At 34.2% G+C, this 17,221-nt stretch overlaps 3 protein-coding genes, 1 long non-coding RNA gene and 1 pseudogene across 4 annotated transcripts; 2 read left to right on the top strand and 3 right to left on the bottom strand.

Moving 5' to 3' along the window:
* Positions 1 to 226: 226 nt before the first annotated feature.
* On the top strand, positions 227 to 2,146 carry LOC146918737 (uncharacterized). Its single transcript, XR_015014359.1, has 2 exons — positions 227 to 325; positions 1,886 to 2,146. It is a non-coding gene; the product is annotated as an uncharacterized LOC146918737 (long non-coding RNA).
* Positions 2,147 to 4,725: 2,579 nt separating this feature from the next.
* Positions 4,726 to 5,209, bottom strand: LOC146918736 (uncharacterized). The gene has a single exon (XM_085720362.1). It carries the CDS (start codon positions 5,192 to 5,194, stop codon positions 4,727 to 4,729), a length of 468 nt encoding a protein of 155 aa, XP_085576488.1. The 5' UTR covers positions 5,195 to 5,209; the 3' UTR covers position 4,726.
* Positions 5,210 to 5,354: 145 nt separating this feature from the next.
* On the bottom strand, positions 5,355 to 6,011 carry LOC146918735 (uncharacterized). Its single transcript, XM_085722080.1, has one exon. It carries the CDS (start codon positions 6,009 to 6,011, stop codon positions 5,355 to 5,357), a length of 657 nt encoding a protein of 218 aa, XP_085578206.1.
* A 341-nt stretch (positions 6,012 to 6,352) lies between these two features.
* LOC146918734 (uncharacterized) lies at positions 6,353 to 7,604 on the bottom strand (annotated as a pseudogene).
* A 5,092-nt stretch (positions 7,605 to 12,696) lies between these two features.
* On the top strand, positions 12,697 to 14,399 carry LOC146918733 (cysteine-rich receptor-like protein kinase 10). The gene is made up of 4 exons (XM_085717476.1): positions 12,697 to 12,957; positions 13,217 to 13,357; positions 13,441 to 13,562; positions 13,882 to 14,399. The coding sequence occupies exons 1-4, from the start codon at positions 12,906 to 12,908 to the stop codon at positions 13,951 to 13,953; spliced, it is 387 nt and encodes a 128-aa protein (XP_085573602.1). The 5' UTR covers positions 12,697 to 12,905; the 3' UTR covers positions 13,954 to 14,399.
* The last annotated feature ends 2,822 nt before the right edge of the window (positions 14,400 to 17,221 follow it).

Raw genomic sequence — 17,221 nt, 5'->3', positions numbered from 1 at the left:
GTGACTTTATTTCATTATTTATTAGAATATATTTAGTGGAAGAATATATTTAGTGGAGAAATATAATTATAAGAATAAGTAGATTTGGGGGCTGAAATAGAAATAAGAGAGTTATTGGGCCTAATCAGATTTAAGAAGAGTAATTAGTAATATAAATAGAGGAGAGATTAGGTTGAAAGATTAATATATGCAAAAACAAGGATTTGGAGAAAACAAGGTTTAGAGATGAGAGAAGAGAAGAGAAGAAGAGAAGAGAAGAGAAGAGAAGAGAAGAGAAGAGTCAGAGAAGGAGAAGTCTGTAGACCTTGCTGCTAATCAATCTAAGGTAAGGGTGGGACTAACTTTCTCTAATTCTAAGTCATATGATTCTGAAATTGTTTGTTGTTGTTATATTTTGATGATTAGAGAAGTTAGGGTTTGAAAAGAAGTTAGGGTTTTGATTTGCAATTTAATTGATGAAATTCGTGCTCTAGTTGTAGTGATATGTTTGGGTATGTTAATTTGTTGATAAATGAATTGTTGATGATGAAATTGCATGCTCTTGGTATATGTATTTGGATACTTGATGAATTATGCTCAATTGATGATTTAAGTTATGTTGTTATTGATTTATGGTTGGATTCATGTTTATGAGTTGTGGTTGTTGATGATTGTTGTTGTTAATGTCATATTATGAATTAGGTATGAATTATGTTGATTGTTGTTGTTGATTGTGATGATTTTGAATGAATGTGAAGTTTGAGTAATATAAGTTGCTTTTTCTAATTTTTTTCATCTCTGCTCCAAATTTTGAAATGAAAACTGGTATTCATCCGTGCGGAATTAGTCTTTGGTGTAAACACGAAAGTTGTAGGTATGGATGTTAGCTTTCTAATGTCGTTGGTCTGACGTCAAAACGATTTATAGAACTTGAGTTATGGTCAAATTACTGCATGTAGGTCACAGTGAATTTTTATGAATTTGAGCACAACTTTTCCCGAATTTTGATATGAAAACTGGTATTGATCGGTGCGGAATTGGTCTTAGATGTAAACACGAAAGTTATAGGTATAGATGTTAGCTTTCTATTGCCGTTGGTCTGACGTCAAAACGATTTATAGAACTTGAGTTATGGTCAAATTACTGCACGTAGGTCATAGCAAAATTGCACAGTGACATCATTCTCTGTTTCATGTTTTTTTGTGTTTTGTTCATATGTTTCTGTTTTGAATTGGTCTTTGGTATAAACATGAAATTTGTTGATAATTGCGATATCTTTCTAGTAGCCTTGGTTTGACATGAAAATATGTTATGTATAATTTATTATGTTTTTACAAAGATGCATGATGAATTGTTGATGTTTGAATACAATGTTATATGATGTCTTAGTTGTTGAGTTGTTAAGATGTTAAGATGCCAAGTTGTTGAGTTGTTAAGTTGTTAGGATGTTAAGACGTCAAGTTGTTGAGTCTATTCATACAAACGATGAGGGCTCAAGCCCTGGAGCATTTTGGGCAATAGCGGCGAGAGCTCAAGCCCTGGAGCCTTGTGCTCAAAAGTGACGAGGGCTCAAGCTCTGGGAGCCTTTTATGCTCAATAGAGACGAGGGCTTATGCCCTGAATGGTACCACATGCATCATGTCTTAGTTGTTGTTGCATTGTCGAAGTTAAAAAGTTGTTGTTGCATCGTCCTTGATGTCTAGTCGAAGTTGATTTATTGTCGTCGTTGCCAAGTTACCAATAAATTAAGGAGTTGAATTAAGAAGTATTATGATGAAGTAACATAGTTAAATAAGTGTTATTTATGTTGTTAAATTCTGCTGATGAATTATATGCTTATTATTATTGAATGTGAAATCTCACCCCTTCTGCTTGGAAATTGTTGCCTTACATGGGTAACTTGCAGGTGACCAAGAATAGTTGCAGTCTTGAGTAGTCTCTGCCGTGTCGTCTTAGGTTGCTCTGATACGTAACGGGATGGGGAGATTGCTTGTTTCCATGTGATACGTATTTTCCAAGAACGATGTTATTTTATCATGAACTATGTTATTTGTCAAGAACTATGTTTGATCATGAATTATGTTGAAGAACCTTTGATTTGGATTTTAATAAGTTGAATGATGTTGAGGCCATAGTGCCATTATGATGAATTAATTAAGATGTTTTATTTTCCGCTACAAGTAATTGAAATATTGACAGGTGCTGTTTGAATAAATAGTAATTTTATTCTATTTGAATTTTGAAAGAAGTGTGACATCCTGTTTTAAGTTGAATACTCTGATTTATTAATAAAAAATTTATATGTTGGGAAAACGGGGTGTTATAGTTGGTGGATGGTTCAGTTGGAGCGTAGGTGGTGACGGGGTGGTTGGTAGTGGTGACGGACGTGTTGTGTGGAGGGGGATGTGTGGTGCCGATATGTGTGATTTGTTTCCGAAGACTGTAGGTGTAGCGACATATCTTACATTCACGATTAATCTTCCTTCAACGAACTCCTGGATCGTTTGTTGTCGTAAGGATCATGGTGGTTGTGGTAGTTCGCGTCAGTGGCCGTGGTGCTTCAGATTTTACTTGTTTGCTGGCTAACCCCCTGAGGTTACTGTGTGTTCGTTATTTTTACTATTTTGATGTTTGTGTGGTGGTGTTGTGGTGGTGATTGTGATGCGTGGTGGTGGTGGCTTTGTGTGAGGGATCGTGGGGCTGTCTTGGTGACGCTTGGATGAGTCGTCGTGGTTTTTAGGACTCGAATTTGGTGTCGGTTTGGTTGGTGGATGGGAGCTTTATAAGGGGGTAGCCGATGTTGTTTAGGTGATGAGGCGGGTGTTTGTTGGGGTGATTTCATTTCGAGGCTGCCTCTATTACTCGGGTCCTTGTTCGTCGTCACTAGCTCTTGTTTGCTTTTATTGGGGTTGTTAAGGTGTTTCGGGCGTTTGAAGGAAGCGGGTTCATTTGTGCTGAGCATTTTCCTTTTGATCTGTTTGTCGTTTGCACCACAGCTTATCATGTCGTTTTGTCATACTTTTTGTGTGCTGGTTTTCCGGTGGGCCGGTTACTTTTGCTTCGAGATCGGGAGTCGGTGTCTAGCTGCAATCTTGTGTGATGTGATTTGGTGTTTCTCTGGTGTACCGGGGGTGAGGGGTGCCCTCCTAATTTGGCGATAAAGTCTAGTGGACCGATCACTTTTGATTCGAGATCGGAAGTCAATTTTTTGGCTCAAGTTAGGTTTTGGGCTTTTTATGGTTTCTTTCGATGCATCGGAGGTCGAGAGGTGGTGGAAGCTGAATGATCTTTCAGATAGGAGCTTTGCGGATGTGGCTCAGCGTTGGTGTTCAGGACTGGGAGTTTTATTTTGAGTGGTGTTTTCTAAGGGGGTGAGCAGTGACGATGGATGGTTGGATATTGTTTTTACAGTGGTTGTTTTCGTGAAGGAGTCTGTTTTAGGGGGTGACGTATACTTTGGTGGGTGTTGTCCTTAGGGGTGTTTTTAGGGTGTTTATTCAGGTGTTCCGCCTATATACGACGCCTTTTGTTTGTATTCTTTATTTCACCGGTCTCTGTCTGTCTTGAACAGGGATCTGGTTGTTTAATAAAATTTGGCTGTTTCAAAAAAAAAAAATTGGGGGTATGTAGGATAGGAAAAAAAATGTAACTAATATTACAATAAAAATTCTTCTGAAAAATAAAAGTGACACACATTTTAGATTGTTTTCTTTTTATTAATTTAGAGATGATATCACCTTTCACTAGTGGAGGACCGCAAGTGAAGTTGAAATCACAGTTAAATCTTATATGATCCAAAACAAAAATTATCAACATAAAACTAAAAGACAACCCTAAAAAAAATGAAACTTAAAGATAAATACACTCGAAGATATCAAATCTATTTTACATCACCAAGCCAACCCTGAGTTTATTATAATTTGGAAGTATATGAATCAATTTTCCTTTTATTTATCATGCTTGCCTTGGTCAGGGGCAGTACTTATAACCCATATATTTCCATGGACCAAATTTATTGACAAGTCAAGTCATGAATATTACTAGTGACCGATTTAAAACGTGTTGGATTTAAGTTCAGTTTTTTTTTCTTCATAAAAGAGTTTTTTTTCTTTCTTTGAGAGTTTTTTTTTGTTACAATGCTAAATGGAAAGAAACAAGAAAACAAGATCAAAAAAAGCTAACTACTTCCGAAGAAATAAAGTGTCATCGACATCGCTTCTAAGAAGATTAACCAGATCAGCAGGGGGTAACTCATGAAGAAGAAGATCAACATCGGAAGAAGCTCTAAGCTTTGCCATGAAGTCTGCAAATTGGTTCCCCTCTCTAAGACCATGTACAATGGTTACTCTCTTTCAACACCATTCAACACCCACTTTTTCAATTCCCAAAACTCCACATCATCTTCTCTCTCTTCATTCAACACTCATTCAATTTTTACCACTCCAATGGTTTTCATTCAACACCCTACCCCACCACTTTTTATTTCTTATTCTTATTTAATTTTTGTTTTTATAATTACATAAAATTATAATTATCGATTATAATTAAATTAAAGTAATACAATTAACAATTTATTTTTTAGTTTAAAATGGAAAAACAAAATTTTGTAAAATAATTTATTTTTATTTTCTTAACTTAAAATGCAATACAACAAACTAAGCACGCGACACACAAATAGCTTAAAATGCAAGACAACAAACAAGCACACAACACACAACTAATTTATTTAGTCCGATACAAATCATCTTCAATCACGAAACATTCCAAACTTTGTCCATATGTGCTTCACTAGATCTGCTTGCAATTCGTGATGAACATTTGGATCACGCAACTCGGATCTAGCACGCACATGATTTGCAAAGGTGGGTAACACCTCGGTCGAGTATGGTTGCGGTGTACTAGATCCACTTCCCTCAGATTGCTCAAAATCGGTCCAACGTTGAGCATATGTATCTCGCTCATCCTCAACAATCATATTATGTAATATGATGCATGACCTCATGATGATACCCAAATCGGTTATGTCCCACAAGCGAGTTGGTTCACGGATGATTTTAAATCGAGCTTGAAGCACTCCAAAAGCACGTTCGATGTCCTTCCGACAGCTCTCCTGTTGTTTTGCAAATAACTTATCGGGTTCATTTTGAGGAAGTCTAATCGATTTGACGAAAGTTGGATAAGAAGGGTAGATACCATCAGCTAGATAGTATGCCATATTATAGGGACATTGATTCACAAAGAAATTCACCCTTGGAGCCTTTCCCTGTTCCACATCATCAAACACCGGTGACCGGTCTAAAACGTTGATATCGTTCAACGTTCCTGGACATCCAAAAAAGGCATGCCAGATCCATAGATCATGAGATGCGACTGCTTCAAGAATAACTGTGGTGGTTCCCATACCCCCCCCCCCTAGTAAATTGACCTTCCCATGCTTTAGGACAATTTTTCCACTCCCAGTGCTTGCAATCAACACTCCCGATCATCCCTGGGAACCCCCGCATTTCACTAACATGTAGTATTCTTTGAAGGTCATCTTGGGTAGGTGCTCTCAGGTACACTTCCTCATACAATCTTATGATTCCTTTACAGAATCTACGTAAGCACTCCAATGCTGTAGTACCTCCTATTTTGATGTATTCATCGACCGCATCTGTTGCCATACCATATGCTAACATTCGCATTGCTGTGGTACACTTTGCTAAGGGTGATATACCTTCTTTCCCAGTGGCATCCGCTCGCTGGGTGAAGTAGTTATCACTACTTGAAAGATCTCCAACGATTCGAAGGAAAACATGTTTTTGCATCCGAAACCGACGACGAAACATTGCATCGTCATATGTAGGCTCATTGGCAAAGTAGTCGTCAATGAGTCTTTGGTTTGCCGCTGAATGATCTCTATTTAAATATTTTCTACTACGAGATAAACTACATTCCTCTATTTGTTTTCGACGCTGAATAAATCGGTTGACGATATAAGTGTCTTCAGCATCACGTTTTTTGAAGGAGGTTGTGAAATCATAAGGATCCATTGATAACTTTTGGTGATATTGGAAGTAGATATGAATGAGATTTGTGATATTGGAAGTAGATCTGAGTCCCTATATATAGAATATGTGTGGTGGACAGTGATGATAATTAAAGTCACGTATAATTATTAATGGGCAAATAGTGTGTGGTGGACAGTTAGTAATGGGCACACAGTGAGGAAGACCATAGAATAGTATGTGAAATTAAAGTTTGTGAAATAAGTCGCGGGGAAAATAGTATGCATAATTATTAAAGCAAATAGTGAGGAAGACCGTAGAATGGGCACACAGTTAGTAATGGGCAAATAGTATGCATAATTATTAAAGCAAATAGTTTCTGAAATAAGTCACGGGGGACTAGACAACACTAGGGACTATCACTGAGGACTAGACAACACTGACAATTATTAAAGTAAACACTGGGGACTAGACAACATTGACAATTTTGACCGAATACAAACAAATATTAGTGAAATTAATTTCCAAACAGCTCACGCACCAAGTTTTCCAACAGATCTTTTTTCCTGTCATCGAGATGCTCTTGGGAACTTAACTTTATGTACATTTCCATTTTCTTCAATCTGTTTTTCTCTTGTTGCACTGCGGTGTACTTTTCCATTTTTGCAGTGTACTCTTTCAAGTGTTCAATCTCTTGCACCTTCATTTCTTTGAATTGAACCCACTCATTTTCCACACTCTCCAAGGCAGCGTCCTTGCTTTGCTTTTTTCCTTTTTTTTAGTTGCCTCCCTACCCATTGGACGAGCACTAGATCCTACAGAGTCCTCGTGAGATCTCTTAGATCCACTGCTTCCTGATCCAACATTTCCTCCTACTTGACTAACATAACGTGGTTGATCACGGAGAGCGCGCCATTCTTCCTTTAAAGTAAATTGAACATTCTTCCCACATGCATATAATTCCTGGGCTTTTGCCTCCACATCATCTTTCGACCAACCGCTTCCTTGCAAACGCTTAGCGGCATCATAAGCACCGACCCATTTATTTATTACTTTGTTCATATAATTAAAACGGTTTCGGCATGCGACTAGATCACGGGGAGAATCAAATGAGCAATACTCATTACAATACTCAGCAATTTTACCCCAATATGTTTCTCCTTTCTGGTTTCTCCAGACAACACTGCTTGTTCCATATTTAATCCATGCACAAATTAGCACCAAATCTTGTTGAGTGTTCCATGCTGGTTCCTTACTTTTCTTGCTCTTAGGAGTTGAATCTTCTGGAGTGACTTCATCAGCAACTGCCATGCCACCATGAGTTATTTGTGTTGAAACTTCAGGATATTGAGATGCACTACCATTGGGAAAATTTTCATTCTCCATTGGCATATAACCATGCAACGGGGGTGTTTGAGATGGATATCTCATCATAGATCCATAATATCCATGAAAGTTTGGAACAGAGGATGACTGGTTGAAATTTGGTGTAAAACCAAAATTAGGTACGTTTTGAGGTATGTTTTGAGGACGTCGGTTGAAAAATAGATTTGGATTTGGATAATTGTTGGGATTTTCGTAGTTAAATGGGAAATTAGAATAATTTTGGCTGTTGAAAGTGTTATTATTGGGATCCATTTCACTAAAAAGAAGATTAAAACTTCACTTAGTTTGCTAATAGAAAGATAATAATAAGATGAAGATAGTGAAAAACTTGGTTTTTTTTTTCTGTGTCCAAATCAAATGAACCAAGTCTCTATTTATAGAGGAAAAAAAATCATGAATTTTGGTATTTTTTTTTAAATTATTTTTCACCGAAATACTTGATTTAAAAAATTAAAATGATAAAATCTGCCTGACCAATCAGAGCGCGACACGTCTGGAAGCTTATCCAAAAAGCAATTCCTTTCTCATCCGGTTTGCAGCTCACATGCCCCTGTCTGCGCGTGTGTTGCACGCGCCTGTTCGGTCCAATGGGACGCCGCCACGTGGCATCGGATGGCAGATTAAATTGTGTTGAACCAGTTCATCCTCTCTCTCGTCCAGCACACCATTCAACACTTCTTCAACTCCCCATTGGACTGCTTTTCCTTGTTGAATGTCAGATTCAACACACCCATTGCACATAGTGTAAGAGTGTGAGAAACCATCACATTGGTTTGATGGAGAAAATGTTTTATGTCTTGGATAAGGACAACATATATTTGATACCTCTCAATGGGGCCATTAATAAGATTAATGCAAACAAGAGAATCAGAATAGCAAGCAAACTCCGTATAACCCAAAACTTTTGCCATGATTATACCGTGATAGATAGCAAAGAGTTCGGCCACCAAGATATCATCTGATCATCTGGAATAAAACCAGAGAAGCCCGCAATGAATAGACATGAGTTGTTTCGTAGAACTCCACCAAACCCGGTTCTAGTAGGAGTACCATGACAACTTCCATCCACGTTTAGAATCGCACCCGAGATATTATTATTCCATCTGGTGTACCTGTTAGCCGTAGCAGCAGTAGCAGAAGGAAGAAAACTTACTAGAATGTTCTCCATCGAGTTCTTTATGTTAGAAGACAGGCGATGCAAAGACCAAGTTTCACCACCCATACACATAAGATTCTGATGACGCCAAGACCACCAAACTCCAACAAAAAAAAAATGATAGCCTGAGAACCCTTAGATCCCCTTCTAAGCCAATTGCGAGCATTATTAGAAGAGAAAAATAGTGTAGTATTAGTAGATACTCGAAAGGAGTGAGACGGTGATAAAAGAGTTAAAATGTTAAAATATTTTACTCGGAAGGAGTGAATATGAAAATAATAAGAGTATACTATAAAAATGAGTGAATACATTTACCCTTCAAAATTGTGGGGAAAGGTATTTACTTCCTAAAATTTCCGATAGGCAAATTATTGCCTTAATTAAGATTTCATTTTGCATGAAACTGGAGGGTTAAGAACAAAAATAAAATTGATTTAATGATAAATGTAATTGTATTATTGATTTGACTTATGGATTGGAGGGATTAATATTGGCCATGTAATAATTTAGTGGTCGTGAACATTCATATCAAAACAAAACTGTTACTACTTAATTATTTATTTTTTTAGTAGCAATATGTATGCCTCCACTGTATATCATTTACCAATTTAGAAATTGCATGGCTTAACAAGACTCCATTATTATATGCTGAAGGTGTTGTCAGTTGTTCACTCGACAAACTGATTTGGTTTTTTCTTCTTTATTAGACAATCAAGATTCAAGACCATATATACTGCATTTTAGTTTATTTTACAATGATAATGATATGCCAAGAAAATAAATTCTACTATCACTATCACTTATCTTCAACTCTAGACACTCTCACTTAAAGTAGTGGGAGTATTATCTATCAATGTAAATTAGTGGATTTAAAAAACAAATAATTAAAAATGTAAATTAGTGGTAGTCACTTATTTTTCTTAAATTAGCTTAAAATAATCGTGGATATCCCACTTAGTTTTTTTGACCCCACTTAATTAATTAGGAACGTGGATATTCCTAAGAAGTGGCTGCTTTCGTCCAAGTCCAACTTTTTTATGTGAAAAAATAAATTAATTAGAGGAGGCATTCTCCATGCAATGTTAATAGTTTGGTTGTGAGAAGAGAGAAATAGGTGAGAGAGAGTTTGAAAAGAGAGAAATAGATGAGAAATAGAGTAGATTTGATGGGTTGTTTGATATAAGAGAAAGAAGAGAGAAATTGTAGAGAAAGAGATACTACTATTTTTTGAAAAGACAAAAATATCCTCAAATAGAAACAACATATAATTTATGATTAATTAAGTTGTTTTTGTACAAATTAAATTAAACAACATATCATTTGGTTTTTCACTTTTTAAATAAATACTCCCTCCGGTCTCAAATGTAAGAAAATTTTCACTTTTTTGGTTCATTCAATAAATGATGTATTTGGTCTATAATAAAGACTACATACATCATTTATTGAATGAATCAAAAAAGTAAAAAGTTTCTTACATTTAAAATCGGAGGGAGTATTTAATAACAATTTCTATTATCCATGTACCACAACATTTTCTCAAATACACATGACCTAAGCACTAGTAACAGTTTCCATTTTCATATTCATGTTTTTTTGTCTTTTATGACACAATGGAGGGATAAAATTGGAAAAGCCACAAAAAATTGTATCTTTCTCGTGTTTCTTCACTGATGTGGGGAGACTCTAAAAAGTGTGGGGGCCCACATGTTCTAACTCTCTCTTCCCACTTTCTAACCTATACCAAACAAGAGAAGTGTGGTATTTCTCTTCAACTTCTCTCTCTTCAATCTCTGTCTCTCCTTTTTCTCCTCTACCAAACAAATTAGTGTGTCGTCAGAGGATTTAGGCACATTCACAAATGGTAGGTAAAAGATAAAAATAAAAAGAAAAAAAAAATTATTTTATTGTTATTGAAAACATTTATTAATGTGTAGTATTTTTAAGTGTGTGACTAAATGAATTGGATTTGTATTTGTGGTCATATAAGAATTAACCTCCATCCTAACGGCCAATCGTGAGAGGGTCTAATAATTTCAAAAAGCAGGTTCATCTAAAAGTGAGAAATTTCATTTTTTTTTATTAGGTGCATGTACAAAGTTCTTCCAAAGATCTTGGTGAAACAACTTAAGATGGTTGTTTGTATAGCAATCTCCGAGGCTTACTAATTAGCTTTTATAAAGGATAGACAAGTTCTAAAAGAGATCTTAATTACAAATGAAATGATGCTGGAATCAAAATAGCTAAAGATAAGAATGATCGCTTTTCAAGGTTAATTTTAAAAGGCATGACTTTATGTTGAAACATTGGTGTCTTTGATGTAATTCAAGGCCAAATCATGTAAATTAACAAAGCAAAACATCTTGTGAGGATTTGAGAAGACAACGAATGAAGATTCAAGAGACCTCTAAAGACATTACAAAGAAGGGAAATTCTATTCAAGGTTCCATGACAAGTTTCATAGAAGAAAACACTCGAAAATACGAAGACACGAGCATTTACGCGCGACAAAAATACAGTGACATGCGCCCTCGGGTGTGAGCCAGGCGGCTCGGGTGTGGTCCATGTGCCCCAGGGTGTGCTGTTCCAGGAAATAACTGATTTTCCCTTTTTTTTTTTTTTTTTTTCTATGTGGGTTGGTGGAAAAAATCCAGTTTTTCAGCCCAAACCCACTTGATATAACATACTTATATGTAGATATATGAAAGTAAATTAAAAGTGTTCAAACTTTGTTCTCAACCCTTTGCAATACTCAGATTTTCTTTGAAACGTGAAATATCAATATCGCAATCATCAATTAGAAAACTAACCAAACACATTTTCCTAAATTGATGTGCTAACTTATGTTGATGTGACATACTTTGAGTACTTTCGTTATTTGGAGATAGTTCACAATTTTATCTAGGGGACGGATGTTGTGGCTCGTACGTTTAATGTTGCATCCATTTATAAGACAAATCATTTGGATGGTTACCTTACACTACTTCAGCTAAAATAATAACACATTGTTATTCGCGTAATTATTAAAAATATCATATTCGATGTTGTTTACTGAGTAGTATATATTGATGTAAACATGGATATTTAATCACTCCTGAGGAGTGGGGGCCAAGGATTTTACAAAACGATGCATGGAGAATCGACAGACCCTCATTATCACAAACCATTATCGAGAGCATTTGGATGGATGGATATGTTGTTAAGAAATGATTTTGTCCTCTATGCCTATGTCGTCATCAATGCATAAAATTAGTTGCAGTTAATCAACTGTCCTCATTGTGCCCTGTGTCAAAAGAAGGTGTCATTTGGTATGACGCTATTCGGACAAGAATTTCTATTTCCACCATTAGTACAAGACCTTTCACTTTCACATGTGGTATCTACAATGCAGTGTCAACCCTAGTAAGCGCCATGTCCTTAGTGCGTTCCACCTTGCATAAATTAAAGTTGCAACTGAAGTAGCAGTAGAGAAATTGTAGTTTGCAATAGTCCAAGTAAATGTTTCGAACACTATGACACTTTTCAGTTTAGCACAATGCACACCATATTTAATATGTCTTTTAACAACTGCCATTGAATGATTGTTATGGCAACGATAATGCAGACATTTTTTACACAAGTTGTCTTATCACGTACATCACAGTTCCTTTTTATTCAACTATTCCTGGTACTCCTTCACCAAATGGTCTTCTTGTTCCGCAAAAAAAATGAGTAAAATCAAGATTCTAGATTTTCTCATAATTCGGTTTACCTGCCACATAACTGCTCGTTCAATCACACTCCAATTTCTTATAAAAACCTTGAATTTTTCCGGTCTAATTTGGTCTCCAAATCCGCAGTTGGTAAGACTTCTCATAGAGTTACTAATCTAGAAAGGTATTACGGCAATTTCTTATCTCGAGTTGACCAGTCGGTTTACCTTTGTATTCAGTGTGTGAAAGTCGCAACAAATCAAATATACTCAAAGTGTGCTCCAACATTAGAGGGTACATATAGTTTGGTACAACCACTGCCTACTTCGATATTCTAACCAGGACATATACAGTGATGATTACACATATGTTGAGGTAAGAGTCCCGGTCTATAGAAAATTAAACGTGATCAAATCTTCCATCAAAGGCACATACACTGAAGCTTTAAATACTCACTTAAATCAACTTAGAGACAATACAACAAAGAGTAATAAAAGATATAAGACAGAAACATTAAAATTGAATGATGTCTAGGTGATATATTCTCTAGGACAATGTACTGAAGATATGTCTAGTCTGGATTGGAAGAGATGTCTAGGTGATATGATCTTTTACTACATACCCTTTGATTTTTTGGGAAGTCTCGGGGGAGAGTTCTATATGCCACCTTCTCTTTGAGGTTTGAACTATATAGATTTTATATGGAGGATGACGAAGCTTTCTTCGTCTGGGAGTCTTTCTCCATCATCAGAAGATCCAGGTAAACTTTGTTTAATTAATAGAATCACATTTTTGTAAATTGATTGTTGCCATGACTTATTTATACTGGTTGCTCCATGTCACTATCATAAGGGGAAAAAAAGTTGTATACACAAATATTAAAAAAAAATAGTTAAGAGAAATTTTTTTATTTTATTTTTAGATTTCATGTTAAATATGAAATTTGAGATCATTTTTTTCTATGGAGGGAATACTACATTGAAATTGTGAGATTAACAAATGTTATTTGTTTTGTGTAGAGAAGATAGAAACTATCCTAATTGTTATCCCTCTTGTTAGTTTGGCGATGTTATTGGCTATCTATTTGTATTTACTAGCGAGAAGACGACGAAAGAGTCTTTTCCCTCCTCTTTGCGATAATACAACTCTTCACAAAATTTGTAAGTATAATTTATGGGAAAAAAAAATAACTTTAACATGTTTAATAATTGTTTAAACACAAAATCATATAATTTTTATCTAGTTGGTGATGGATATGTCAGTCTACAACATCTTCAATTTACTTGGTCTGAAATTCAAGAAGCAACCAATAACTTTTCAAGGGAGAATGTTATAGGCAAGGGCAGGTTTGGAGATGTTTACAAGGTGAGAAAATGCAAGATTGCTTAGTGTGTATTTACTTATATTATGAGAATTCTTGTTTTTATTTTCAAAGATAAACTAAACTTTAAAGAATAGGTTATAAAAGTTTTTGAAAAATGCATTTGAAAAATAGAATTAAATATTTCTGAAATTTTTGATAAAGTTAAAATATTGTTCTAGTGTTTTTGAAAATGCATTATTTTAAGTTAATTAGCTTGCTTCTTCACTTTGTCACATAGAGTAAAATTTGAAATTTTTGTTTAAAATTAAATGAATCCTTATTTTTTATAATCTCTTTTTTTTTAATAATTCTATTTTTTAGGGTGTGCTTCATAATGGTGAAGCCGTTGCAATAAAGAGAATGACAAGACCTCGTATGAATGGTGACAATTAATTTATGATTAATGCTGAATATCCCGAAAAAAAAATTCCCGAAGAATTCACGACATGCACTGAATATATTTTTTCTTAATTTAATGAATGTCTCCCTTGTATTGTGGGCCCCCCCTGTATTGTGGGCCCCCCTTGTATTGTTGGCAGCAAAAATATGTGTCTCGAAGGAATCACAATGTTTGTTTAACAACAGTCATGACCCACCTTTATATATCACACAACCCATGTATTCCATCAGGCTAGCATCCAACGGTTGAAAACTGTTCGGGATGATCTCGGGACGTTTTTCCTCAGGATAAATAGCATCCCTCTTAATTTATATTTGAGACCACAACAATAGGAAATCTCCATCACCGAAATCTTGTAAAATTAGTTGTAGTTGGCTTTTCTATTATAGAAACGGAAAAGGTTTTAATATATGAGTTTCTGTTTAGTTAGAAGCTTTCCCTTTAAACTCTTTCATTTGTCAATATTTAGTTACATTCACACATATAGCTTTTTTTATATGTGAAATTAATGTTATTTCATGAACAACGATTAACTTGGCTTCAAAGAGTCAAGGTGTGTGTCTGTATATATATATATATATATATATATATATATATATATATATATATATATATATATATATGGGTTATGATAGAAGACACCTTTTGTGAAGGTGTCTTTTATCAAGTTACTCTATGAGCATTTGCGAAAAGACACCAACTTACTTTTATGAAGGTGTCTTTTAGCAAAGTCATAACTAAAAAGCGAAAATCACACCTTAAGGTGTGACTTGATAAAAGACACCACCAAAGGGTGGCTTGTAACATAACCCTATATATATATATATATATATATATATATATATATATATATATATATATATATATATATATATATATATATATATATATATATGGGTTTTGTTACAAGCCACCCTTTGGTGGTGTCTTTTAACAAGTCACACCTTAAGGTGTGATTTTCGCTTTTTAGTTATGACTTTGCTAAAAGACATCTTCATAAAAGTAAGTTGGTGTCTTTTCGCAAATGCTCATAGAGTAACTTGATAAAAGACACCTTCATAAAATGTGTCTTCTATCATAACCCTATATATATATATATATATATATATATATATATATATATATATATATATATATATATATATGGGTTATGTTACAAGCCACCCTTTGGTGGTGTCTTTTATCAAGTCACACCTTAAGGTGTGATTTTCACTTTTTAGTTATAACTTTGATAAAAGACACCTTCATAAAAGGTGTCTTCTATCATAACCCTATATATATATATATATATATATATATATATATATATATATATAAGGGTTTTGTTACAAGCCACCCTTTGGTGGTGTCTTTTATCAAGTCACACCTTAAGGTGTGATTTTCACTTTTTAGTTATGACTTTGCTAAAAGACACCTTCATAAAAGTAAGTTGGTGTCTTTTCGCAAATGCTCATAGAGTAACTTGATAAAAGACACCTTCATAAAATGTGTCTTCTATCATAACCCTATATATATATATATATATATATATATATATATATATATATATTACAAGCCACCCTTTGGTGGTGTCTTTTAACAAGTCACATCTTAAGGTGTGATTTTCGCTTTTTAGTTATGACTTTGCTAAAAGACACCTTCATAAAATGTGTCTTCTATCATAACCCTATATATATATATATATATATATATATATATATATATATATATATATATATATATATATGGGTTTTGTTACAAGCCACCCTTTGGTGGTGTCTTTTAACAAGTCACACCTTAAGGTGTGATTTTCGCTTTTTAGTTATGACTTTGCTAAAAGACACCTTCATAAAATGTGTCTTCTATCATAACTTTAATTATATATATATATATATATATATATATAGGGTTTTGTTACAAGTCACCCTTTGGTGGTGTCTTTTATCAAGTCACACCTTAAGGTGTGATTTTCACTTTTTAGTTATAACTTTGCTAAAAGATACCTTCCTAAAAGTAAGTTGGTGTCTTTTCGCAAATGCTCATAGAGTAACTTGATAAAAGACACCTTCATAGAAGGTGTCTTCTATCATAACCCATATATATATATATATATATATATATATATATATATATATATATATATATATATATATATATATATCCATATTTTTTTTTCTTCCTTACATCTAACTTCTCTCTCAACTTTTTGAATCCATTTTACATCACCCATTCAAGTCAATTGTGGTATTTGCTTGCACAACATTTATCATTTTGTAACAAAAAAAGATATCACCGTCATGGTGAACCACAATTTCTTTTTTTTTTTTTTTTTGAAGGAAACCACAATTTCTTATTTGTCTTCATTATATTCCTCTATTTTTCAAATATAAAAGCACAAAACCATGTTACATTGAACGTAGAGGTATACCCAGGTATTAATTGCTCAACAAAAGGAAATACAACACTAAATAGTCCATACCAAAGTCATCTCAAGATATTTATTTCCAATCTCCATTCACAAAAACACTAGTTTTTACAACACAACAATTACTAGTATCAATACAATTGATACTATATATGCACTTTATACATGCCGAGTGTGACATTGACTTTCATATTTGTCATTCAGGGTCGGCCCAATATATTTTTAGGCCTAAAGCGGAATTTAAATAGAGACCTTTTAAGTGCGGTTAGAGAGAATAAAACAAAATTAAGAAAAAAATTCCATAAATTCTCTCAATCAAAAATAATTTTATATGACGTGTGTCTGACACTAATTAAATATGCTTTTTGTCAGCTACAAATCAAACTTTGGTCTGTTAGATTATGTGAGTATATCCTCCTTCGCTATAATCAACTCCGTTAGTGTGTGACCATTTTAATATATATATATATATATATATATATATATATATATATATATGTATGTATGTGTGTGTGTGTATGTACGTGCGTGTGTGAGCGTATGTGTCTGTGTTGGCGCACGTGCACGCATACACGTGCGCGTGCGCACTTGTGCGTGTTGAAAATAATATTTAATATAAACATAATTTACTAATTGTTAGTGATCTTAAAATAACAAAATAATATTTAAATGATACAAATATAAATTAATTTTTTACTTTTACAAACTTTGATTACACACTTCTTGTCCTAATATATTTAGAACAAACGACATCAAATTCGATTGATATTAATATGAAGGCAAAAAGAATATTCAAGGTTCAAATAACCTATAAAATAGTTAGGATTGAAATCGAACTTGCTACAAGAACTATGACT

The sequence above is a fragment of the Medicago sativa genome, chromosome 6 (genome assembly GCF_051527215.1).
Source record: "Medicago sativa cultivar Bolivia chromosome 6, Bolivia_mono, whole genome shotgun sequence".
NCBI lineage: Eukaryota > Viridiplantae > Streptophyta > Magnoliopsida > Fabales > Fabaceae > Medicago > Medicago sativa.
This window is presented reverse-complemented; position numbering and strand designations above follow the sequence as displayed.

What these genes read in the sequence shown, in the direction of transcription:
- LOC146918735 (XM_085722080.1), bottom strand. Translation starts at nt 6,011, where the DNA reads ATGGATCCTTATGATTTCACAACCTCCTTCAAAAAACGTGATGCTGAA.
- LOC146918736 (XM_085720362.1), bottom strand. Translation starts at nt 5,194, where the DNA reads ATGGCATACTATCTAGCTGATGGTATCTACCCTTCTTATCCAACTTTC.
- LOC146918733 (XM_085717476.1), top strand. Translation starts at nt 12,906, where the DNA reads ATGACGAAGCTTTCTTCGTCTGGGAGTCTTTCTCCATCATCAGAAGAT. An exon ending in TACAACTCTTCACAAAATTT is followed by an intron (nt 13,358 to 13,440) that starts GTAAGTATAATT and finishes ATTTTTATCTAG; the next exon opens with TTGGTGATGGATATGTCAGT. An exon ending in GGTTTGGAGATGTTTACAAG is followed by an intron (nt 13,563 to 13,881) that starts GTGAGAAAATGC and finishes TCTATTTTTTAG; the next exon opens with GGTGTGCTTCATAATGGTGA.